Consider the following 25,293-nt stretch of genomic DNA (forward strand, 5'->3'; position numbering starts at 1 on the left):
CTTTTTAAAAGCTAATTCGTTTCTATTTCGATCGTGTATAATTAATGCTCTTCTTCTCTATTGTGCTCTATTATCGTCACACAAAGCGACGAAATCGAATCCAACAGCCAGCCGATCGATGAACGTAAAAATATCACGCAGTTCATCTCTTCGCCGTTTCTCTATGCGTCGGGGACTTCGTATAATCCGCAAACTTTATTGGCCGGTACGGCCTTGTCTGAAAAGGTTAAGCGAATGTTATTTAGAGGAAGAGAAATTAAATGGAACGTTCGTCGAGCTTCGTGGCAAATTTTCTTTGAAACACAGAAGCCTCGAGAAACCTTTGTTTATTGTTTCTCTGAGCGATGGATAAGCAAATCAGCGTACCGATCATTTTTGGATAGGCCAGATTAAGGTTGTTCATTATGTCGACGAATTCATTTAGAGATTTAGATAATCTGGGATTAAAGGCCTTCTCCTCGGCCACCGTGGTTACTGTCCTGCCAGAGTAATCGTGCGCTGGATATAGCCGGAAATTCGCTGGCAGCGTGAAGATCTTCGAATGAACGGAATTATACAGGACCTCTGCAGAGCCACCCTGTAATGGAAAGAAATTGAAAAGAAACTGCAGTTATTAACGCGGCTCGCTATACACGGTGGACATTTTGGATCGATTTCTTTGTAAGAATTGTGTAAAATTAACTAGTTAATCACTGATCAAAAATATTAAACTGATGTACAAAAATTATCATTCACACGATAAAATTGAACTAACATACATGAATAATTAGGACTAACTTCTGAATCTATAAAGTGATGATGAAGTAGTGTTTGTTGTGCTTTTATAGAATTAGAAAATTATATGTGTATACATATACCATCAAAAAAAATTGCTGTAGCTGTGACTCCAAGCAATAAAATCATTGAAATTCAAGCGTGATATAATTAAAATTATTCATAATTACGATACAGAAAATAAACAAGTGCCTAAATATTTTTTAAGTGCGTGTGCCAATTTTATAACGTTGTTGTCCATCGTATAAATCACATGGACACAGTCGAAAAGATTAGTATTAATTGCAGAAATTATTCATACATGTTACATTCTCAATTATGTATATAAAACATGAGCATAATTTATATATAAATATAATTATATATAAATATAAGTGTAATTATATATGAATATAAATTTCAAATATATATGAATATAATTTATATATAAATATAATTAATAAATATAAGTGTAATTATATATGAATATAATTTTCAATCATGTATATAAATATATCTATACATGATCGAAAATATAACATATATGAATGATCTCATTAATAAAATGTCACATTCTAACAATTGTTAAAAATGTACAAACAACTCATAGTACAAATAAAAAATAATGAAACTAAATTTTCCTTGGCACGTATATATAAATTCACCAATTTGTAACAAAATTTAAATGAACGTGCTCTACGTGGGTATACAATATACCTGCGTCGCTTTTAAAGTTGTTAGCAACTAAATAAATGATGCACACCAGCATGCACAAAAGTTAGAGTGCACGATATTGAACCTGAACAATTTTACATCAACGTTTCCTGTATGGAATATCGTCGCCAGATTTTAAGACCAAATCCTTGCGGTGAATCAATTAATCGTGAAATTAACGCAACACGTAGAAACGTTATTAACAATTCGGCGACTTTATATAAATGACTGTGTATTAATAAACTTTGTGCAACATAATTATTTATTACAAGTTCATTCCGAGCTCCGACATTTTCCTGCCACTTTAGGATGACGTGTTAATAAACTTTGTGCAGTGTAATTGTTTATTACAAATTCATTTTAAGCGTTGACGTTTCCTTGACATGTCGAGGTTCAAACATTTATTCAGATGTTTGTGAATAACGTTGAATACCGTAAATATTTTTCTAAGTGTTTGCATGTACGTATAGAATTTCTTTTTAATTGCAAAATAATATTTTTTTTTAGATATTTGTGCTGACATTTTTAAAATTTATGGAGCAAAGTGACAGGTTTCAGAGTCTTCGTAATTACTGAAAGTGAGAACTTGTGACAAAATTAATATTTTGAATTTTATTAAAAAATAGAAACGCGAATATAAGTGTCTCTCCTCTTGTACATGTCAATTTTTAGTCAAAAATGATACGAGTGATCATTCTGAAAGGAAAATGAATGTTTCTAAAACATGACTTTATTTAAAATATGGAAATATTGATTAATGTGTTCTCTGCTAGGCTCTGCTATGTTTTTCTTCATTTCAAAACGCTTCTAAGAAAGAATCAATAAGATTAACAATGAATTAAAGAAGATAAACAGAGAGAGAGACGTATTTCCAATATCGCCAATATTTTCAATATTGATTGGTAGAGCAGAGTCGTACTGTTTTGAAATTTATGGCATCAATTTCTTGTCATGCAAAATAAAATAGAATTGATTCACAGGCGAATCCTTAGAAATCCACTGAATTAATTACTACACCCACATGTATCTATATCAGACTGTTATAAATAAAGTTCTTAATCGAATTCTTAATAAACATTCGAGTGTTTTCTTGAAAATAATTCCAAAACCAATTTTTCAAAAGTTACAATTAAGGTCTCTAATCAATCATTGTTAATCATTTTTTTAATCTAAATCCAAGCTTCACACAAATTTATATTTAGATTCTCCCTTTTTATGAGAATGAAATAAATTCAAATTTAATTTAATCAGTAGGACGTGGAGCTCTGTGAATTTTAAAATTTTTTTTAGTGGCATCATAAAAATTGGAAGTTTGAAGAACTTATTTTATTTACAATATATTATGATATACTGTTATTTTATATTTTTATATATTAGTGTATTTTTATATATTGTGTGTATCGTGCACAGAATTCGCGTCCTAGTAATTAATTGTTATTACCATAATCACGTTACCAATTACGTTACGTTTGAGCTTCTTTTTGGCTACAAACCTGGAAATCTGTTCGTCCACAGCCGCGTATTAATAGAGCATCGCCTGTGAATGCGACGCCTTGTTCGTAGCAAACATAAGTAACACAACCTATTAAAATATGAATGTATCGATTATGAAGCATAGTGACACACGCCGGGCAACTTGTGGTTTAACCCTGCTGCGTTCTTCCGGCTATTTCCCATCCGATTGTATTTCTCATGAGCGTAAATTTTTCTAAGAAAAAATCGCGCGATCCTTCGTTTCAATTTCAAATGCGTTAAACGTCCTTGTAAAAGAAACCTTCGAAAGAATGAAATCCGAGAATCACAGCAGCGTTAAGGAGGATAGTATTTATCATATGTTACAAATTAATTGACAAAGATAAAATACATTAGTAAATTATAAAATTAGTAAAATTAATATACATTATATATATATATATGTATTAGTAAAATTAATATACATTATATATATTACCAAAAGATCAGGAATGAAATGAACGTTGAAATAAATATTTTGTTTCTGGATTCTGCGGATTTTTATGCATTTGTAGAAAACTTGAGGATGCGAAAAAAACTGTACAGAACGTATAACAATAGTAACAATAGTATATATTACTATATATTATATTCTGTTATAAAATATTATAAATATAATAATACCAAGTGTAGGGCCTTTTATAACATTTGACACATAAAAGAATTCTCATCTATTTATAATCACATTCATCGAGAATAAAAATTTTCATGAAAATCTACAATGAAATAAATAAAAGGTTTCTTTGCAGTAAATGACCACTTCCCAGTGAAACGACGTACAATGAAAAATGAATTAATTATGTTATTGGTAATGTCAAATAATTATGCCATTGGTAAAGTCGGATTTTTTTAATACTTTCATCTTTTTATACCCTCTCACGTCCACGAGTTTTCTAGAAATGCATAAAAATCCGCGAAACACGCGCATACCAACATTCCCTGGCGCTAATTAACCCACTTGGACGTACGTATTTGTTAAAAGATAGAACACAAGTGCCTGAAAATACAACAGAAAAATAATGACCTTCGGTATGCCCGGGCGTAGGAAGCACTCGTAAATTATGCCTGCCGAAGCTTATTTGGTCATCCGGATTCAAGAGTATATCAGCCTTAGCGCCGCTGCTACGTGATATCATTGACTGGCAGCCAGGTAACAAACACTTGAGTCTTCCGGTTCCGGTGATATGATCAGCATGCATATGCGTATTTACAAAAAAAAAAAAAAAGAAAAACGAAGAAAACAAAATTATTACCAGAGTTGAAATCTCAATCCTTCGAGATTAATCCCTTGATTACTATCAAAAGATTATTAAATATTGTGTTGAAGCTGAGATCTTAATGTTTGAGTGTTTGAAATCTAAATGTTTGATAAAATCTAAAATACTGAATGAGGGCATGTAACGAAGAATGCATCATCTTTAAACATATATTTTTTGATATATTCAATGTATCATAATTTGTTGTCTTCTTCGTAAAGTATATTATTGCATATTATATTATATATTATAATATATTATTATATTATATTATATTGTATTATATTGTATTATATTGTTTTATATTGTTTTATATTATATTGTATTATATTATATTGTATTGTATTGTATTGTATTGTATTATATTATTACATATTGATTATAAAATTTTCTGTACAATGCTATAGTACTAAACTAAAAAGAATGCATCACATTCAATGTATCATAATTTGTTGTCTTCTTCGAACCTCTAGTAAAGTATATTATTGCATATTATATTATATTATATATTATAATATATTATTATATTATATTATATTGTATTGTATTGTATTATATTGTATTGTGTTGTATTATATTGTATTGTATTGTGTTGTATTATATTGTATTATATTGTATTATATTGTATTGTATTGTATTCTATTATATTATATTATATTGTATTGTATTGTATTATATTACATTATATTGTATTATATTGTATTATATTATATTACATTATAATTATTATTACATATTGACTATAAAATTTTCTGTACAGTGCTATAGTATAAACTAAACACGTAACAATACAACAAATTAAGAAATAAGTATGCTCGTCAAACGTACAGTACCAAGTGAGAATGAAATGAACATTACATAGCTTTCTTAAACTATCACTTAATCTAAAATGATATTGAGAATTCATCATATACAATTCACCTTTATAGGTCATCCTCATTATATATTATATTATCGTATAATTCATCTTTATAGACCATCTTCATTATATATTATATATCATACAAGTCATCTTTATAGATCATCTTCATATTTGATTTAGAACAATAAAAACAATATATTATATCAGCATATGTTGACTATATTCTGACAAATATTGTAACATGTTATGCTCTGTGAAACAAATAGCAACAGTAATTACAAGATTGTCTGTCCAACATCATGACACATATTAAATAGTAGTAATAATTATAACACATATTAAAAATCCGCAGTTTATTAATAAGAGTATAAAACTAGTCGCGATGTATTAAAGAATTTTCCTTTTTTTTTTTATATTTCTGCACGAAACAACGTACTACGTAACTATATTACTGTTTAAAAAATGATCAAAAACTACGCATAACTTTGAATCTGAAACTGTGAGTCATACAACGTGAATGTTTTAAATATAAATGCAACTTCAAAGACTCGATGAACGGCGGTTGTCGTCCACTTCATTCCCAGACATTTTCATTAATCTTCGCAAGAGGTAATGATAAACATAAACGAGCGGCGGAGAGGCCCATTTTAATTATTAAGTTTTTCAATTAAATCGGCGAAGGCGGGGGGGGGGGGCGGCCACGAACTTAGAAAACACGAGGGAAGGGAAATTACGGGAAGACGAATCGAGAAAAATGATAACGAAGACATTTGGGATACGGTAAAAAGTTCAATTCGAATTTACTTTGAGTTTCATTGCGGCCGCGAGTCTATATACCGGGTGTCCAATTGGAATTATATCTTTGGGAACTGTCGAGAGTGCAAACAAATTAACAGACGTGGAAAAGCTTCTAATAAAATTATAGAATATTTTCTCAACTATTATTATCAAAATTAATTGTTGTCATGTATTATAACACAATTATAACAATATATTATATATTATTATGTTCAATTATAACAATATATTATATATTATATAATGTATTATATATTAAACAATATATTATATATTATTATGTTCAATTATAACAATATATTATATATTATATAATGTATTATATATTATTATGTTCAATTATATTACCGTATTAAGAATTAAGAATTTTCTTCTTTATTAAAACTGCATTATAAATACATTTATAATTCAATATTATGCTTGTAATATATTGTAGTTATTAACATTAATTTATGGTTGTAAAAATTAAGTTGTATTATCTAATTTTTGGAATTGTAGAACTTCTTTTTAGTAAATTACAATTCAATAAATAATTTAGTATTTACTTTAGTAGTTAATTTAGTATTTACTTTAATTCTTAATTGATGTTATTGGACACTGGGGATCATACCAATTTAAATTATTTAATTTTAGATACTTTAATTTCAGAAGTATGTAAACAAATTTCAAAAATATAAACTACTATTTCTATCGTCTTTCTTTGTGAAATTTTGTACAATTTTGTTTTGTTAAATTTCTAGCTATGTTGTGCAATAAAATTCCTTTAACCTTCAACTAGCATCATTTGACATTGGGAACTATAACAGTTCAGAATCAAATTACTTAATTTTGAAATTTTTAAAATATAATTGAAAATAATGAGATAAAATGAAAAATGATAGAATAATAAAATAAGATAAAAAAATGATAGAATAATAAAATTTTAAGAATAATAAAATAAAAAAATTTTAAGAATAATAAAAAAATAATAGAATAATAAAATTTTAGAGAACGAGTAATTTTGCCTTCCAAAATTTACATTTTTTCGCACGCTTCCCATCGTGTAGAACATTTTTATCCGCCAAAAATATTTTATCTGTTTCAATCTACGCACATACGTATTCTATGATACGTACCATGTATAACAGTCGATATATATCGCGCGAAACTGCGTGCTTTGGACTTTTTCAATAAGCCGATGGTCACATAATTAAATGTTTTCAAGTGACTCTCTTTCACGTTTCAGTTCGTTTCATGGAAGGCTTCGAGTGGCAATTCGAACAATTAAGCGCACGGTTTCCTTAATAATGCTGGCACTTCACTAAATTATTGAATCACCGCGTTCAATAGACTCTAGCCGAGAAGTTTCAGCCAGCGTGAACCGTTTTTCATCTATTGTACGCGCAGGTGTACTATATCTTCTGGCTGGAGGATGAAAAAAATTTCGGAAAATTTTTCAATTCACTCGTCGCATCTGCGAATTTCTCGCAAAACGAGACGCGTGAAAATAAATTTTACAAGATTCACGAAGAATTTTGTGCTTCCCCCTTTATTTTCCATTTTTTATTTGTCTAGTACTTCGTGTGACATTTCAAGAATTTGTGTTTATTGCCGATTTTTATTTATCCTACTTTAAGCTTAAAACGATCAGAATTATATTTCATACTTTCGTATTACAAGTGGTATCAAAATAAAAATTTCAAAAATATCGAAATCGATGTATAAGATGGTTTATCAAAGTAAAAAAATTGCTTGTTATAGTTAATTTTAAAATAATTGCAATTTAGAAAGAAAATTCCTATTCCATTCTTTCAAAAAAAGTTATCTCGTAAATTTAAAAATACTTAATCACGAATTTCTCAAATAATTAGAATTACACTGTTCGAATTTTTCGAGAAAATGCCCACTCTTTCTTAAAATATGTTTCAGTGTGAATTTATAAATATTGTTCACGAAGCAAAATAATTACAATTCAATATTGAATTCCTTGAGAAGTCTATTGAAATTGTTTATACTACTTCTGTCTGTACTATTTTTGTTTGTACTACTAGAATCGTTTATACTACTTTTGTTTCCCTTGTAAACTGATAAGTATCAATTAATACAAACTCACAAAATAATTACAATTCAATATCGAATTTCTTAAGAGAATTTAGTATTCTCTTAAAGTACATTCTCTACTGTTTTTATTATAATATTAAAAATAGTAAAGTATAAGGTATAAAATATAAGATATAAAGTATAAAGTATAAAGTATAAAGTATAAAGTATAAAGTATAAAGTATAAAGTATAAAGTATAAAGTATAAAGTACAAAGTGCAAAGTATAAAGTATAAAGTATAAAGTATATAGTAAAATATAAGATATAAAGTACAAAGTACAAAGTATAAGGTATAAAGTATAAAGGTATAAAGTATAAGGTATAAAGTATAAGGTATAAAGTATATGGTATAAAGTATAAGGTATAAAGTATAAGGTATAAAGTATAAGGTATAAAGTATAAGGTATAAAGTATAAGGTATAAAGTATAAGGTATAAAGTATAAGGTATAAAGTATAAGGTATAAAGTATAAAGTATAAAGTATAAGGTATAAAGTATAAGATGTAAAGTATAAGGTATAAAGTATAAAGTATAAGGTGTAAAGTAAAAGGTATAAAGTATAAAGTATAAAGTATAAAGTATAAAGGTATAAAGTATAAGGTATAAAGTATAAAGTATAAAGTATAAGGTATAAAGTATAAGATGTAAAGTATAAGGTATAAAGTATAAAGTATAAGGTGTAAAGTAAAAGGTATAAAGTATAAAGTATAAAGTATAAAGTATAAAGGTATAAAATATAAGGTAGAAAGTATAAAGTATAAAATATAAAGGTATAAAGTATAAGATATAAAATATAAGGTAGAAAGTATAAAACATAAAGGTATAATGTATAAAGTATAAAGTATAAAGTATAAAGTATAAAGTATAAAGTATAAAGTATAAAGTATAAGGTATAAAGTATAAGGTATAAAGTATAAGGTATAAAGTATAAGGTATAAAGTATAAAGTATAAAGTACAAAGTACAAAGTACAAAGTACAAAGTACAAAGTACAAAGTACAAAGTACAAAGTATAAAGTACAAAGTATAAAACGACAAGCTAATGTATATTGTAAATAATTTACAAAAGAGCTTCCTGATTCACCTGAAACACGTTTCGCTGTAAATTCATAATCTATGTTGCGCAGCTTTAAGCTGCCTCTTTTTTTTCCCCCCCTCGACAATTCTCGTTGTTCTCCATTTCAACCACGATTTTCAGTTTATCTCGCGGAAAAACGAGGCGCATCGAATCTCGTTTGGACGTGAAAGCCGTGTGTTTAAGTGCATTATTCGGTTGATTTGCCCCGGCTGCGAGGCGAACGAACTAAATTAACCATCAATTGTTTCAATCGGATTATATCGCAGCGGAGAAAACGCGCGACAGTTAAAGATCGTGCACTATGAAACGAAGACTCGGCCGAATTGACGTATCTCGCTGATGCACACTCCTGCTCATAAATCACCGGGGCAATCGATAAAATTAAGATGCAAATTCAGTTACAAATCTCACCGTAATCGCTTCGTTCGTTGTTCTCTAAATTTTCCTTTGATTGTTAAGCTCATTCGTATTTCATTTTTTATTTTTTATTTATTTTTTTCTTTTTTTTTAACATTAGAACTATCGACAATCGAAATTTCCATCAGGGACATTAAAAAAAATTTTGCAACACAAGCGTTTGTTTTACAAAAAAAAAAAAATCATTTAAATCTCTAAAACTATACTGTTTATTTTTTGCATCCATAAAATTTCCGACGTAGTGGTCATTTTGTTCACTTTTGGTAGTTTTGGTGTTAATTACCATTTGATCGATGATATATATATATATATATATATTTTTTTTCATTCGATTATGTATCTCGAAGCTTTTTTCCTTTTTCCAATAAATTTCAATATACGTATCTTTACATTTATCACGAAAGAAGGCCATTTATATGGAAACAAACGACCGTTCGTAAAAATAATTTTTCCATTTAAATAGCCCAATTGTAAACCACGTTTTATTCATATTAATTATTCTTGCGCCGTTTTACTATAATTGAGCAATTTTTATTGCATTTTTTTTAAAATGCATCATTCCGGAGCCAAACGAACTAATTGTAAGAATAATTTGCTAGCGTAATATGTTGTATACATGCAGTTTTCAGAACATTTCCCAAATACCATAATTCTATTATTTATCTAAAATTTTGTCGTAAATGTTGTACTTTCATCTATTTTATATATTACTATTTTCCAAATGTTTTGCCAACGTTAAGAAATTTTAACTTCTGTTCGCCGAATATTCACATATTACGCAAAAATGCGCAAACCAATCGATAATATAAAGATAGACAAATAATTAATACAAATATAATTTCAATCAATAATAATAAATATTAATCGACGATATAAATGACAATCAATATTAAAATAATTAAAAATATCATGTACGAAAATACATTAGAAATCAGTATTTTAAAAATACACGAAATCAGTATTTTAAAAAAAAAAAATGCGTCTCTTTTAAAAATGCCGCAACAAAATTCAAATCCTTCGACAAAAAAAAAGAAACAGAAAAAAAGATCAAAATTTCATTTAAAGCGGATATTGTTCGTCCACCGCCGATGTATGATAAATTCGTGTATGATAAATGCTTGATTTATCATCGAACATCGAACCGGTTAAATTTCATTACGACCCGCTAAAATTGGTAGATACGTATTCGCGCGCAATAGATGCAAATTTTATACATCGATATCGCACAAAAGGGCATATCACAATGATTAATTAAAAGCTAACGTAATCATTTACATATTGGCAGTAACGTTGCTATTCAATTACTTCGAAAATTCAATGTGTCCCGATCGTTAAGCGAACTCGCCCACGCAACGGAATCAAAAATTTACAAATTCCCGTTAACGCTGCCTTCCGCTTATTACGATTTCGCGCGGATAGAAGAGAATTTTTTTCTTTTTTTTTTTATACGTACAGCAAAAATCGCGCAAAATCTCTGGACAATCGTTTTATTTTTAGTTTTATTTTCAATATTTTAATGTACGTGGTGATGCATATATGATTAATAAGTATCACATTTGGCTGAGATATTAATGGTAAAAAAATATTATAACAAATATTATGATAAATAATACTATATAACATAAATTATATTATTATTATATAAGTATAATATAAATTATATTATACTATATAATATAAATTATAATAATATAATTTATATTATTTATATTATACTATATAATATAAATTATAATCATATAATTTATATTATAAGTATAATAATACTATATAATATAAATTATATTATGTATTATTTATCATAATACATATTATGATAAATAATACTATATAATAAGATAAATAACTATATTATACAAATATCAACTTCATATAATATTATTATAAATATTAACTTCATACAATATTTATATATAACTAATTACAGTTATACATACAATATTATTATATTAATATTAATTTCATATAATAGTAGATGCTTGTTCATCACTATTTTTATTACTACTATTATATTATTTTATATTTATTAATAGTAATAACATACTATTATATCATTTAATTGAGAAATACTTCATAAAAAATAGATACGACAATTATATAATATAATTATATATATATATATATATTAGCCTCTTAAATACTATATTAGTAATACACATTACACATTATACAAAACATAGAAACAATACACGTTACTATTAATTTAATGCATAATTTAATAAGTTGACAGATGAATTCTTGATTCTCGATCAAGGTACTATTTAATTTTTCCAATTTGGAAACAAATAAACACTTTTTGACCGAGAATGTATTTTCATCTGGAGAACAGAGAGGACCAGGGACGGAAAAGCGTCGAATTTCGTTCCAGCTGAAAGTATATTCACCCTCGAATAATTTCCAAAAATATTCTTCGAGAATGAAATATCTTTTTACACACACACGCGTGCGTGCGTGTGTGAAACGAACATCATATTCCACGAATTCAATTTTATTTCCACTGGTGACGAAAAAAATGAAGGAAAAAAGAAAAAAAAAATGGTCAACCTACTTCCGGTTTTATCGTGAACTTCAGGCGACACAGCGAATGGAGCATGATTTCTATGAACGTGATTATACTCTCTAACTTACTAGCATATTTTAACGTTAGTCCCAATTGCTGAACAATGGTTTTATCTCGTTCTGCCCATTCGACGACTGGATCAATTAGGATCGCAATCTTATCGTTGATATCAGCCAACAGATAAGTATACGTGCTGGACACGGGGTCGAACATCTAAGAATTGCAATTCAAAAACTTGTTAAAAAGTGGAAAAAGGAGATTTGATTTCATAATGTGGAGATTTATGGAAGATATTTATAATTGTTTTATGAGTTTGTAATTGACTGTAATTATTGATGGACATAAATATGATACGATCATTGTTAGATATTTTGATTTTGGCCATACATCTTCGCGGAATGGAATTCATGTCAAAAGGACATTATCCATTAAGGGCCAACGTTTCATTAACGCAACATTTCATTTGCAATTATTCTCGATCGATTTATAGTATCAAATTCTATCTGTTATTATCAAATTCAGATTGTATTCTAATTCTATTCTTTAAATTACAAGGATTCGCTTAATATTATTTTATCGCTGTTATATTCTATAATTTTATAGAATTTAAAGAAATTAAAATACTCATAGCATGATAATAAGTTAATAAATAATATTATGAAAAAAATTATGAACAAAGGTTGCAAAAAATTTATATCGTTGGTCCTTAATGCATTAAATAAAAAAGTCATACTCTTTACAAATACAACAGGGATTAATCCGCTTCAATTTCATATTAATTAAATAATTCCAATTTTTAATTAATTATGAATACATTAATAATTTAATTCAATTAAATTGAGACTCATAGTAATTCAACGAATGATTATTTTGTAAAAGAGTTCAACATCATCGTGTATACAGATGTAACAGAATTATTTAAGCAAATATGAGGACAATTGCAATTTTTGGTGCATTATTAACATTTCATTACGATAATGAAATTGCATTGAATTATAATTTAATCAATTATTCGTAACAATGAATTTGATATCTATTACGTTACTATCACGAGAGAACTGAAATGTTAATTTCCTGTCTTCCGAAATGGAATATTAATTGCTGGAACACCGGAAACTTCCAGAACAACTTTAAATTTTGCAAACCCTAATGTACTTGACCGATTGCTATGTAGTTGCAGTTTAATTAAATATCTCTCCTGTTCCCTCCTGTTAGCGTGCCGTAACTTGGTAATTTCTTCAAGGATATTGCTATTATCTTTTTTTTCATCAACTTAATAATTCTTTCCAACTCGTGAAAAACAACAATTCTTTTTTCTTTTTTTTACTACGTTGATTGTGACACCAAGATTTCCCGAAAATCTTTACATTTTCATTTTTATGTAAAACCATACAAATTCTTTCGAATTAATCGTTGAGATCATTTTTCGACGTTTCAATTTAAAAAGAAACGAAATTCATGAATTAATTTAATTTAAAAAAATTAAATTATTGAGTTTAAAAAAAATTAATTAGAAAAAAAGAACAAAAATTTTTATTTTCCTGTAAGAAACATAAATTTTTAATTCAAATGGAAATATTCTGTTTTATTTCTAGCAGTTACTCGCGAAATTGCGTAATATTTTTTCATCCATTGTCCTTTTTTACAAGTGTCTAATAAAAGATAAAAGTAAGGCTAATTAAAAGAAAAGTCTCTACTACTGATTTTTGCAAAATTTGTGAAATTAAAAAAGTTTTAATTAATTTGTTACATTACTTCATACAATTAGATTACGTCTTAACGTTCCGTTAAATAAATAGGTTATGTTAAAGCGATGAATAATTCAATTTATGCAATTGCACGATATTACGCAATTTTACTTCGTACATAATTCATAACATTTGTACATTTTATACTTAAACGGTTTCTGCTCAAAAGTCTCAAAAATTACTGCTTGCAAATTACTGTGAATAACAATTAATTTCTAATTCTTTTCGCGTTAAATATATATATAAATACTACTGAAGGTATACCTGTTGTAAGATAAAATGTTGTGACTTTTACATAATTCATGAAACTGATAGTGAAATAGATAGTAACAATTAATAACATGATTTATATGACTCATAAATTAATTTCACAAAGGACAAACACTCAATTAAAGCTAAGTGGGCAATTTATAAAAATTGATTCTTTGAAACTTGTAATTCATAATAATTCGCTAGATGTCGCTATAGTCGCAGTAACGAAAGATTCGAATGGGTGCGTACACACTTGCGAAATGACAACCTGCGCAGATATGCACTTACTTGACGGAAGAGAAAATCCTTGGAAAAAGGAATTGGCTCCGTTAACGCCATGCTTTTGGAACAGGAATTTATAATGATGTAGTTATATCTGGAGAACGATGACTTTAGATATTGTCGGCACAAGGTTTTAAACATAGCGAAAATCTAATGGGATTCCTCTTTTATAACTTAGAAGCAACGTATTTATCCCCACTTCCAATCACACTGTTCAGTAAAGTAACGATGATGTCATGATAAAAATAAGTATTATTTTGGTGATTCTCTTATCTCTATCAGATAGCTAGTTTGTATTTCGATAATACTAGGCTTCCTACAGTTCGCACACGTATGAAATGAAAATTATAATAATGCTGTATTTACATGTATGTGAAGTAAATAAAAAATTATGACCTTCGTTGTATCGTCACATGATCAAAAAAAAAAAGAAAAAAAATAGTGAAAAATGTTGTAGATCTCAGAACAATATCTAAAATGCATTGTCTGGTTATATGCATTTTGTTGTCACTTAAATGATGAAATGTATTTGTTCATTAAGAGACATTTCTATGTACTGATCATTTCCTGCCAGTACCGCCATTTTGTAACTTGCTTCTAGCATTGTCTCATTGCCACTTCTTTTCCGGTTAGCTCTCAAGCAAAGGTTTGTATCTTTGTCAGTTTTTCACAGTTTGACACATTATCGTAGAAAAAAGAGTGATGTAAGTTATAATATAAATTAATTAACGCATGTTGCACAATTTTTATATATATTTTGAAATACGTACGCAATTTAGTTTCACAGTATTACAATACACGTGTGAGGTAAACGTATACCCTGTACGTGTGATATTTGCATTATTGACCATTTTTTACTATTGTGTTTCAGATGCCTTCCGTGACGCTGAAAGACGTTGATCAACACAAATTCGTAAAGGCCTTCGCTGCCTTTTTGAAGAAGTGAGTAACTGTTTCAATACTGTTTCAATAAATAAAACTAACCTCAAAAAGTTTTCACGACGTGGAAGCTTGTTACAAATCAACAATGGAATATGTATATGTCTATTACTTTCTTCAACTATTTTGAGTATTTAATTTGTTTAATATTTTAGAACTGGCAAAATGCGAGTTCCAGAATGGGTGGATATTGTGAAGTCTGCGCGCTTCAAGGAACTTGCTCCATATGACCCAGATTGGTATTACATTAGGTGTGCAGCCTTGGTTCGTCACATCTATATTCGCAGTCCAATCGGTGTTGGAGCTGTAACGAAAATCTTCGGTGGACGCAAACGTAACGGCACCCACCCCAGCCATTTCTGTAGATCTGCAGGTGGTGTTGCACGTAAAGCTCTGCAAAGTTTAGAACAGTTGAAGCTTATCGAGAAAGCTCCACTTGGTGGACGTAAGCTTACCAGCCAAGGTCGTAGAGACCTAGATCGCATCGCAGCGCAAGTAAAGGCAAAAAGCAAAAAACAACTTAAGTTGCAAGAGACGCTTGTCCTTTAATTTTTCTGTTTGTGTAATAAAAGTGAAAAAAATTTATATTTACAGCTTTTTATTTGTGTCCGAACCTTATTTCTTTTACTTTGAATAGCTTTACTTTGAAGTTTTGAAGTTTAATTACTTAACAAATATAATTGGGTATTTTTATGTAAAATCGCATCTTTAAAAACCTTTAGGATTCTCAATTAAGAACCTTGGTAGAAAATTGTTTCATGTGTTATATCAATTATAAAAAACACTATACTTCTATTTGACTGTTTTTATAAAGTTATAACTAATTCACGGTTTATTTATAAAATATGAAAAAGAATTACAATGGCATGTTCAAATATATCTTCTTGCTTCCACAAATTCGATTAAAAGAAATTGTATAATTTCGTATCGTATCAATGTACCAGTGATTTTAAGGTAACATTATCATAATATTAGTAAATAATTATATTGCAATTGTAATACAATGTATAATTACATTATGTACATTTATCGCGCTATATTTTTGTAACACCAATGGAGCAATGAAGCGAGATTCGAAATTCGCGGAACGGAGCTCGTTCACCGGAAGTGACGACTGAGTCGCGAGGTGGCAGCACCGTCGACTCTCGACGCGAAGAGAACCCTCTTCCAATCGCCTCTTCGACGGCGAAGGTACAGGCGTACGCAGCGCCGCCTCAGTGAAACTTTGACCGTGGACGAAAACGTTTCGGCGCCGATCGGGTTGACTTCTCAGATCGAGTGGCCAGTGGGTGTAAAAGAGATTTCCCCCGGGCGACGCGAGCCGCGCGAATCGAGCGAACGTGCGAAATATGTTTCCTCGCGGCCAGTGCAGGGAACCCCGGCTAGGCAAGATGTTAAAGAAATAATCGTGTCGCGCAAGTGTCTCTCGCTGGCTGAGAAGACAGACGACCGTGTGCTTGAAGTTTCTCTCTCTTTCTCTCTCCCTTCCTCTGTCCAGCTCCGTTCCCTCTCCTTCTTCTCTTTGTGTCCTCCTGCTCCTCCCCCCTCCTCACTCCTCCCGCTGGTGCTCCTCACTGGGTCCGTTCGTCGCACCGGGACGACGTTTACCGTGCGTCACGGGAAACGGCATTGGGAGGAGACAGAAGGTGACAGCCCTCCCGCGGATTTTATGGTGCTCACCGGCGAAACGGCGGAGCGAGAGCGGTGTCTCGGGTGAAGTGAGTGCTCGTAACGGCAGCGCTAAGTGCTAGACCGGTGACGAATTTCGGGGGGCTTTCCCCAATTGTTCCGGCCAATATAGGTAGAAAGAGGGAAAAAATGCCGGGCCTAATCGCCGTAAGCGAGTTCGTCGAGGAGACGAGGGAAGATTACAACTCGCCAACCACGTCCACCTTCGTCTCGCGAATGCCACAGTGCAGGCAGACAATCACGTCCCTCGAAGAGGTAAATCTCCACTTTATACACATATATGCATACATGTTTCCTCAACGTTGGAACTATCGCAGCAGTTCGAAATTACCAATTTACCACAGTTTCACTGAATTTCGAACGGTACGCATCGTTTTCATCCATCAGTCCGATTTTAATCGTAGTTCCAGCATCGATAGAATCATGTTTGTTAGAGAAGCATCTTTCATCGAGATTTCCCGATGCTCGGTGGTCGAGCGCGTGTTCCAATGCGTGGGCGTTTCACGATTACTTAGCCACGATACCCACCGACAACTATCGGTGTAACGATTTTTCGATGCGGCAACACGCATCGCATTAACCTCTTACCGAACGTCTTCGACGTTGCGTGCAACTTTTACCGTGTTCTCTCTTTCTCTCTTTATGCCTGTATCTCTCTCATCAGTTTCCACGTATCGATGATGTAAATATCGCTTACGGTCGACTCGCGATTTCCACTTCGGGTAATGCACGCAGGCATGCCGTCGTTGCTACATTTCGTCCGCGTCAGGCTAGGGGAAAATAGTGATTCGAGAGCGACTTTTTTTTGTTAGCACACTCGACACCGGCCATTGACGAGCCCTTTTTAAACCCTGATGGTCGGTCTCCTTTCATTCATGCTTTAAGTTTCTTACAATGTCTTGCTACGTTTCCTGCAAGATCGCGTTCGATGTTTTGAAAATACGTATATGCCCATGTTCGGCAGTCGTAGTAAGCGATTACGTGCATGTATGAATTATGTATTAATACATGTACATAATTTGCAACGATGAAACCCGATATATATATCCGATCCAGAAATTGAAAATTAAATTGGTCAAATGATGCTTGTATTGGAGGTTGTAAAAGGAAAATTGAAAATTGTATATTAATACGTGTTATATATCAATTATGATTATGTATTAATTATAATTAAATTCATTAATGTGTAGTACATATTAATTATAATTACGTATCAATCAAAATTAATATAATTTAATGTGACCTGATAATATCTAAAATTTCTACGCGAAACTTAATTATATATTGTCGCGATCGCAAATGTTCTTACCGTCAAAAAAAACAAATATTCCAAACTAATCTAAATCACGATCATGATTACATAATCATTTCAATTGTGTCCAAGATAATTCGTCGATAATAAATATTTTAGCTCCCAGACGACAGACGTTCAAAATTGCTATTCAACATTAATTAATAATTTAGACGAAGAAAACTCGACTGTGTTAATCACACGCGCGTTGGATCGTTCGAATCGTCGGTGAACGAAGGAATGTTTATACATACATTTCCTCACCGGCAGCGCGTATGCGAGCACACGGTCTGCTGATCGATGATGGCGTATTTTCGCAGTGTTACACGCGCCTCTTACGTGCAAAAGCGTTACATCCACGTTGGATTTTGAATCGGATTAATTAGGAGGGTTAACGAAGGCGCGTCTACTGGAATGTCGTAAAACAGAGAGACGTCTCGTTAGAAAAGAAGGCGTTCCACGCGGATAACCGGGTAATAGGATCTTTTGTAATAACGAATCGTAATACGCCAACCAGCGTAATTATCGGTGAAGAATGTTATTGCGCCGGCATTTCGTAATTTAATGGGCATCGTAATTCTTGCGGGTTTCGCTGCTTGGATGAAGAAAACGTACAGCGACTTTTATTGATATTTGGACAAATTGCTCACTTGTATATTATTCACTTGCATCGATATTATTGAATTAATTCTTTCTGGTATATTAACTGAGTCAGATTTCACTATATATTTATTATATTATATTATTATATTATATGTATTATATTATTTATATTTATTTTATTATTTTTATATTATATTTATTTATATGTATATATTATAATATTTTATATTTATAATTTTAAATTTATATATTAATATATATATATATGTTATTATATATATATTGTATATATTACATTATTTATATTTATTTTATTATTTTTATTTTTATATTTATTATTATTATATTTTATATTTATTATTATTATTATTTTATTTTTATATTTATTTTTATTATTATATTTATTTATATATATATTATAATATTTTATATTTATAATTTTAAATTTATATATTAATATATATATATGTTATTATATATATATTATATATATTATATTATTTATATTTATTTTATTATTTTTATATTATATTTATTTATATATATAATATTTTTTATACATTACCTGTCCACTGAATTTTGTCCGTAACTAATTATTTCTCTTAGAAACAAATTTTTTTTATTAAATTTTAGCTTTTTAAGATATAGTATATATAGTATATATCTTGCTACTATATTAAGATATAGTAGTATATGAGAAACTGATTATTATCAATGTTGCATTGAAGTTATCGACGAACCGTATTCTTTTGACTATCCACCGCATTTCACTTTCTTTTTTGTGCTACGCTTGCGTTGAAATAAGTAAAAAAAAAAAGAAAAAAAAATTGATCTTCTAGTACTTAGCATCGTCCATTAAACATTGATAGTGTTCAATATTTTTTTGTAAATTTTTGATCAGTATTTATTTGAGATTCATTTCAACACTAGTATTTAATGTTAATATATATGCAGACAAAGGATACATAATGCAATACATTACGTACAATGTACCACACAATATTTATTCTTTTGAAGATAAATTTAGTTTTTAAATACAATATTTACATATGTGTTTAATTTCAATACTTGTACAAATGAAGAACACATAAATGGCATTAAAGTTTTAAATTTCCAGATTAAAATTTGCAACATTATAATATAATTCTCATTATAATATCAATGATTTTCACAAGGAAAAAAAAATATTTCATAAAGAGAAATTTATCCTCTATTGTATATTGCAGTAGTGTTCTATATTGAATTCGTTTAATATATTTCTATGTTAGTAGACTTACCAAGAATTAAAGTGTAAGATTTGTGAGAGAAAAGATTTATAATACATCCAAGAACACAGGAGCTTTGATTTTACTAAAAGTCATTCAAGTCTTTAAAAATACACTGTCACAAGTGTACAAATACAAAATATATAAAATTATAGATTCTTCATTTCCACCACTTTGGTAATTCTTGCGTTAAAGAGACTAAACACTAAATATACACAATGTTGAAATGAATCTCAAATAAATACTGATAAAAAAATTTACAAAAATATATTGGACACTATCAACGTTTAATGAACAATGCTAAGTATTGTAGATCAATTTTTTTTTTTTTTTTCTTTTGTTAAACTAGGTCTAAGTATATGTGTACAATATATTTCGGTCAGTACACACAACGTTTAATTACAATCAAGTGATAAGACGAACGTTTATCATTGCAACACCTCTGTTTTGCATATTATCGAAACGTGGGCGTATTTTGTAATACAGTGTAGATAGGAAACTTGACGCGGAAAGTGTGCCGCGCGGTCGGAAGTGGAATTTATGCATGGAATTACTAAACTGAAGTTTCTTTTCACAAAGGAACCTCTGGCCGAGGAGCTGGCTGAATGATTTTAAAGTCGATAGCGTGGAATTTTCCTTCGATAAACTGCTTATATATCATTATTTAATCGTATAACGATACATTATGCAGAATAATATAATTGCACATCTACGTATGTATATGTGTGTATGATTGTGTATTTAATACACAAAGTTGATTGTAAATTCATTTCTTGGAGTATTTACTCGGATTGAAATTACAGAGAGATAATTTTACGTATGCAAGAGGCAAACAGAACTGTTACAAATAATTTGATGAACGATAATTATATATGATATTGTACAATAAAACGAATAATACAGTCTCATGTTATTTAAAAAATATATATAATGTAAAATTATCTGTACAGTAAGAGTAATAATGTAATTTGTATACATGTACAGATTATCATGCATCATGGCTGAAGAGAAAATAATTGGAAAAATTACATTAACTAACTTTTTAAAATGGATAAGAAGAATTTGATAATAAAGTCAAGTTAGTGAACAACTACCAGACAAAATTAATCAATTAATCAATTACTAAATTGTTTTATATTATCAAACTAAATCAATCTATTTTAAAAATTAGTCTTAAATTCATTTTACTAAAAAGAAAATAAATAAATACATTGCATCAGTTTCTTACCAGTTGGATAGGTAGAATTTGTTACAATAAATTAGCTGAAGTAAAATGTTAGTTCCCAATAGATTAAACGGGTCATCTTTTTTTCAGGGACACGTTGTCTTATTTTTTTCACACAAAGCAATAGGGGATCGTTAATTTCATATCATTTGTATGTATGTATGTATATATTTATTTCAGCCATTTTGGCCTTGAAATTGACTTTGGTTTTTGCATTGCACATTTCGTATTGCATTTATCCTAAATTTTACATGTTATAACATTTACATAACATTTTGCTTTATCCTATACTTATATTTATCTTAACTATGCTATTCTTTTGTCTACTTAAGTATCTTCACCTAATTCTTTCATTTTATTTCATGTTTATTTTGTTTCTCTCTTCTTTTTAGACCTGCCTTATCTCTTCTTTCTCTTCTCCCTGTCTCTCTTTATCTTTCTTTCTCCTTTCTTCTATTCGCCTAAGCCATTTTACCGCTTCTTTCCTTCAAGCCTTCTTCAGACTTGCATTTGTTGTCTTCATCTGTCTACAGTCTCTCCAATGCTCTAATATTCCCTCCCCATCCTCGCACAATTGACATTTCCGCTCGCCCAAAATTTACTTCCATTTTCTAGGCTCTGGCTATCACCTTTTGCTCTCCATTTTTCCTTCTCTCCTTCAGGTATTTTGGTAGTTCTCCTCTTACCAGATACTTATACCTCCAACCAGATACTTATATCTCGTCTTCTGAATTCTATTCCACTGTCTTTGACTTTGCATTTCCGCTTCTATTTTCCCTGCTGGTTTCCCTTCTCTCCATAGTTGTTCTACTCCTATCTGGCTAAAACCACATTTCATATCATTTGTTTAACCGAGTTGATTTACAGAACACTGTAACAATAATCACGCTAATAGAATAAGTATTCTTCATAATAATAACAGAGGCAAGAATGGTGCTTCAAAGTAATTAGGGGATCACCTATTCGGATGACTATGCAATGCATATTATCATAGTTTAGAATTATTTTTAATTCATTTTGTAAAACAGTATCACGTAATTACCACAATAGAGTATTATTCCTTGTCAGGTATATTTATATTATATCTAGTTCCACATTAAATAATAATGAGTAATTATTTGCACTTAATATTAATCTTTTGGGTTGCTTAAAATTACTAGAAATTCAAATGTTTAATATCGAATGAAATGCATGTAGGAAATTAAAAGTGCAATCATCTTTAATATATTTATTCAATACGTTGTAATATTATTATTAATCTATAATAGTATTATTTATTACGTTATAATAGTATTACTTACCATTGAATATGTGATAGAATTATTCACATATTCAATGGTTATAATTATAAATCGATTAATACAGAGACCACTGAGATCTATAAATAAAATTAGGGACGTTCAAATTATCACAATATGTTGCACTCACGATATCATATTGTTATCGTGACAATAAATAATGATCCCCTGACATTCATTTACTGTAATGAATACTCTGCTGCCTAACATAATCTAAAACTCGCGGGTGCATTTATCACGTCTATTTGTTGCCTTTATCTTAAACGCTAATTAAAAGAAATATGTTGGAACAATATCAAATAATGTTAAACGCACTATTTTCACTTATTTATTAATTTCTAATTAATATTGCAGCGAATTTCTCTATAATACAAAATGAAAATGTATATTTTTTTTTTATATTAGTAACAGATTAACTTATAATTTATAAATTTCTTATTAATTTTTTCAAGTATTTAATAGACTTATATATTTCATTGATCGATTTATAATTTACAATGGATAAATATTATTAAAATAAATGGCTCCGTGACAAATTAATGAAATCGATATTTATCGTGTTTTTACAGACATAATTTAAGTCACTTATTTAAGAAATTATTTTTTAATTTATCTGATTTTAGATATTGTTCCGATCAATAGCCATTTTATCAGTCGAGACGAAACTTTTATCAAGTTCAATTTCAAGTTCTGAAATCTGACAATCTCAATTTCGAAATAACACAGCAGTTTAACTCTCGATCACTTTTAATTTAACGTGAAAGAATCATATAAAAGGTAATCCAATAATTAAAATTTCCTTCAGAATTATCTTTTCTGCGAAAATTAATTCTGTAAAAGAATCGGCCCGTGCTTAAATAATTCTAAATGAAAAATAGAATTAATAAGATTATTTAAAATTATGTGACTCATAATTGTTATGTTAATAGATGAAAGAGATTAAAAGAAATTAAATTGAAGGAATTGCAATATACTCTGATAATATTTTTATTATCAGGATCCTTACGTCTATATTTTTCTCTGATAATACTTTTGCCAGTGAAAATATTTACTTGTTACTTTGTTATTGTTCCCGTATTATTTTATTATCGTGCAATTGTACTGGCACTGTTCGTCGTTAAACCAAGGTCACTGCAATCCGAAAAATCGTAATCAGTTGTGGTCTTTTTCTGATAAGCAATTTCCGATTGTAAAGTTAAAGGTGCTCGTGTGATGAGAATTTAAAAAAAGAAAAAGACAAGAAATATCCTAACAAATATTCTAATTCATTATTAACAAATATCTAAAACATTACGTATTTATTTATATTAAAAGTCACCTTATTAGTATATTTCAAGTTGAAACGTTGAACAATATTATTAATCCCGTTTGTATAGTGTACATCGTTTTAGAACAATTCCTATTAAGTATTCTATATATGTGACATTTATTAACTTTGGTTAATATTGTGTAACATTATATATATGTATATATATATAAGTAATATTCACGTGTTATTATATTAAATATAAAATAATATATATAAATATTTATATATATTATATAAACACTGTATAATAATATGAATTTTTATTATATAGTGTTTTATTATATAATTATATATATAATATAAATATATTTTATATTAACTATAAAATAATATTAAATATTAAATATAATATTAAATTACAAATCAATTTTACGAATATAATATGTTCAAGCAATTTCTACAGCTATTCGCATACTTTCACGAGCATTTATACAATACATACCGTGCGCACACATTAAAATGAAAATGAAGAGATGCAGTAACGAGGGGGGAAGGATCTGAAAAGCAATTAGTTCGTATCTCACGTGTATACGTAATTTTCCTGTGGACCGCGAATTGGTTTTTCATGGCTCGGTGTCAGTAACATGGTGCACGAGGCAAAGCGAAATCTTGTAAGAACTGATGATCGCGTGCGTTACTTCAGCCTCGGACGAAAGTCGATACCGGCAAGGTAAAGGTACACCTGCAACGAGCCCGGCCTTTACGGTGCAATTCGACTTGGTGCTTTCTTGCAAATTACTCTCAACCACTTCCGTCTGCTTTGATGCGCCAGCAGCTTCCGGGTCAGTTCGTTTTCTCCTGCTTCTCTTTAACGATCCGAAGGACTTCCCGCAGGCCGCGTGCACTCGCCTAAACCAACCAAGTGTTTTCTCCTCTTTTTTTTTTTTTTTTTCTTTCATATACCTTCCCCTGAAACGAGTTATTTTCTATTTTCCATGTGCAATAACTGGAAATACATAATACTTAACTATTAATTTTTATTATTTATCTTATTGGAGAACGTGTCAAATTATTTAATTTACTGAAGAAGCTATAAAGCTTAAAGAGCAGTTTTTTCTTTTAATTGAAGCGGCTTGTTTTAATTTTAATTTGACTTTTCGTGCACTCGCCTAAACCAACCAAATGTTTTCTCCTCTTTTTTTTCTTCTTTGTCATACCTTCTCCTGAAACGAGTTGTTTTCTTTTTTTCAATGTGCAATAACTGGAAACACGTAGATATACATAATACTTAACTATTAATTTTTATTATTTATCTTATTGGAGAACGTGTCAAATTATTTAATTTACTGAAGAAGCTATAAAGCTTAAAGAGCAGTTTTTTCTTTTAATTGAAGCGGCTTGTTTTAATTTTAATTTGACTTTT

General features: G+C 29.5%; 2 protein-coding genes across 3 annotated transcripts; one reads left to right on the top strand and one right to left on the bottom strand.

Moving 5' to 3' along the window:
- On the bottom strand, window positions 1-14,655 carry LOC122535385 (persulfide dioxygenase ETHE1, mitochondrial). 2 transcript variants are annotated; one of them, XM_043666873.1, is made up of 6 exons: window positions 14,318-14,655; window positions 12,098-12,242; window positions 4,004-4,189; window positions 2,961-3,049; window positions 367-577; window positions 1-217 (listed from the first exon to the last, which is right to left on the bottom strand). In XM_043666873.1, exons 1-6 carry the CDS (start codon window positions 14,450-14,452, stop codon window positions 162-164), a joined length of 822 nt encoding a protein of 273 aa, XP_043522808.1. In that variant the 5' UTR covers window positions 14,453-14,655; the 3' UTR covers window positions 1-161. The 2 variants fall into 2 exon arrangements, with proteins under 2 accessions (XP_043522808.1, XP_043522809.1); XM_043666874.1 differs by lacking the exon at window positions 14,318-14,655 and adding an exon at window positions 14,042-14,163.
- A 152-nt stretch (window positions 14,656-14,807) lies between these two features.
- LOC122535387 (40S ribosomal protein S19-like) lies at window positions 14,808-15,835 on the top strand. The gene is made up of 3 exons (XM_043666876.1): window positions 14,808-14,957; window positions 15,183-15,253; window positions 15,406-15,835. Exons 2-3 carry the CDS (start codon window positions 15,183-15,185, stop codon window positions 15,797-15,799), a joined length of 465 nt encoding a protein of 154 aa, XP_043522811.1. The 5' UTR covers window positions 14,808-14,957; the 3' UTR covers window positions 15,800-15,835.
- Window positions 15,836-25,293: the final 9,458 nt, after the last annotated feature.

This window comes from Frieseomelitta varia, unplaced genomic scaffold, assembly GCF_011392965.1.
Source record: "Frieseomelitta varia isolate USP_RPSP 00005682 unplaced genomic scaffold, Fvar_1.2 scaffold_709, whole genome shotgun sequence".
NCBI lineage: Eukaryota > Metazoa > Arthropoda > Insecta > Hymenoptera > Apidae > Frieseomelitta > Frieseomelitta varia.

What these genes read in the sequence shown, in the direction of transcription:
- LOC122535385 (XM_043666873.1), bottom strand. Translation starts at nt 14,452, where the DNA reads ATGTTTAAAACCTTGTGCCGACAATATCTAAAGTCATCGTTCTCCAGA. An exon ending in TACGCCCGGGCATACCGAAG is followed by an intron (nt 3,050 to 4,003) that starts GTCATTATTTTT and finishes ATATTTTAATAG; the next exon opens with GTTGTGTTACTTATGTTTGC. An exon ending in GGCCTATCCAAAAATGATCG is followed by an intron (nt 218 to 366) that starts GTACGCTGATTT and finishes TAACCTTTTCAG; the next exon opens with ACAAGGCCGTACCGGCCAAT.
- LOC122535387 (XM_043666876.1), top strand. Translation starts at nt 15,183, where the DNA reads ATGCCTTCCGTGACGCTGAAAGACGTTGATCAACACAAATTCGTAAAG. An exon ending in TTCGCTGCCTTTTTGAAGAA is followed by an intron (nt 15,254 to 15,405) that starts GTGAGTAACTGT and finishes TTAATATTTTAG; the next exon opens with AACTGGCAAAATGCGAGTTC.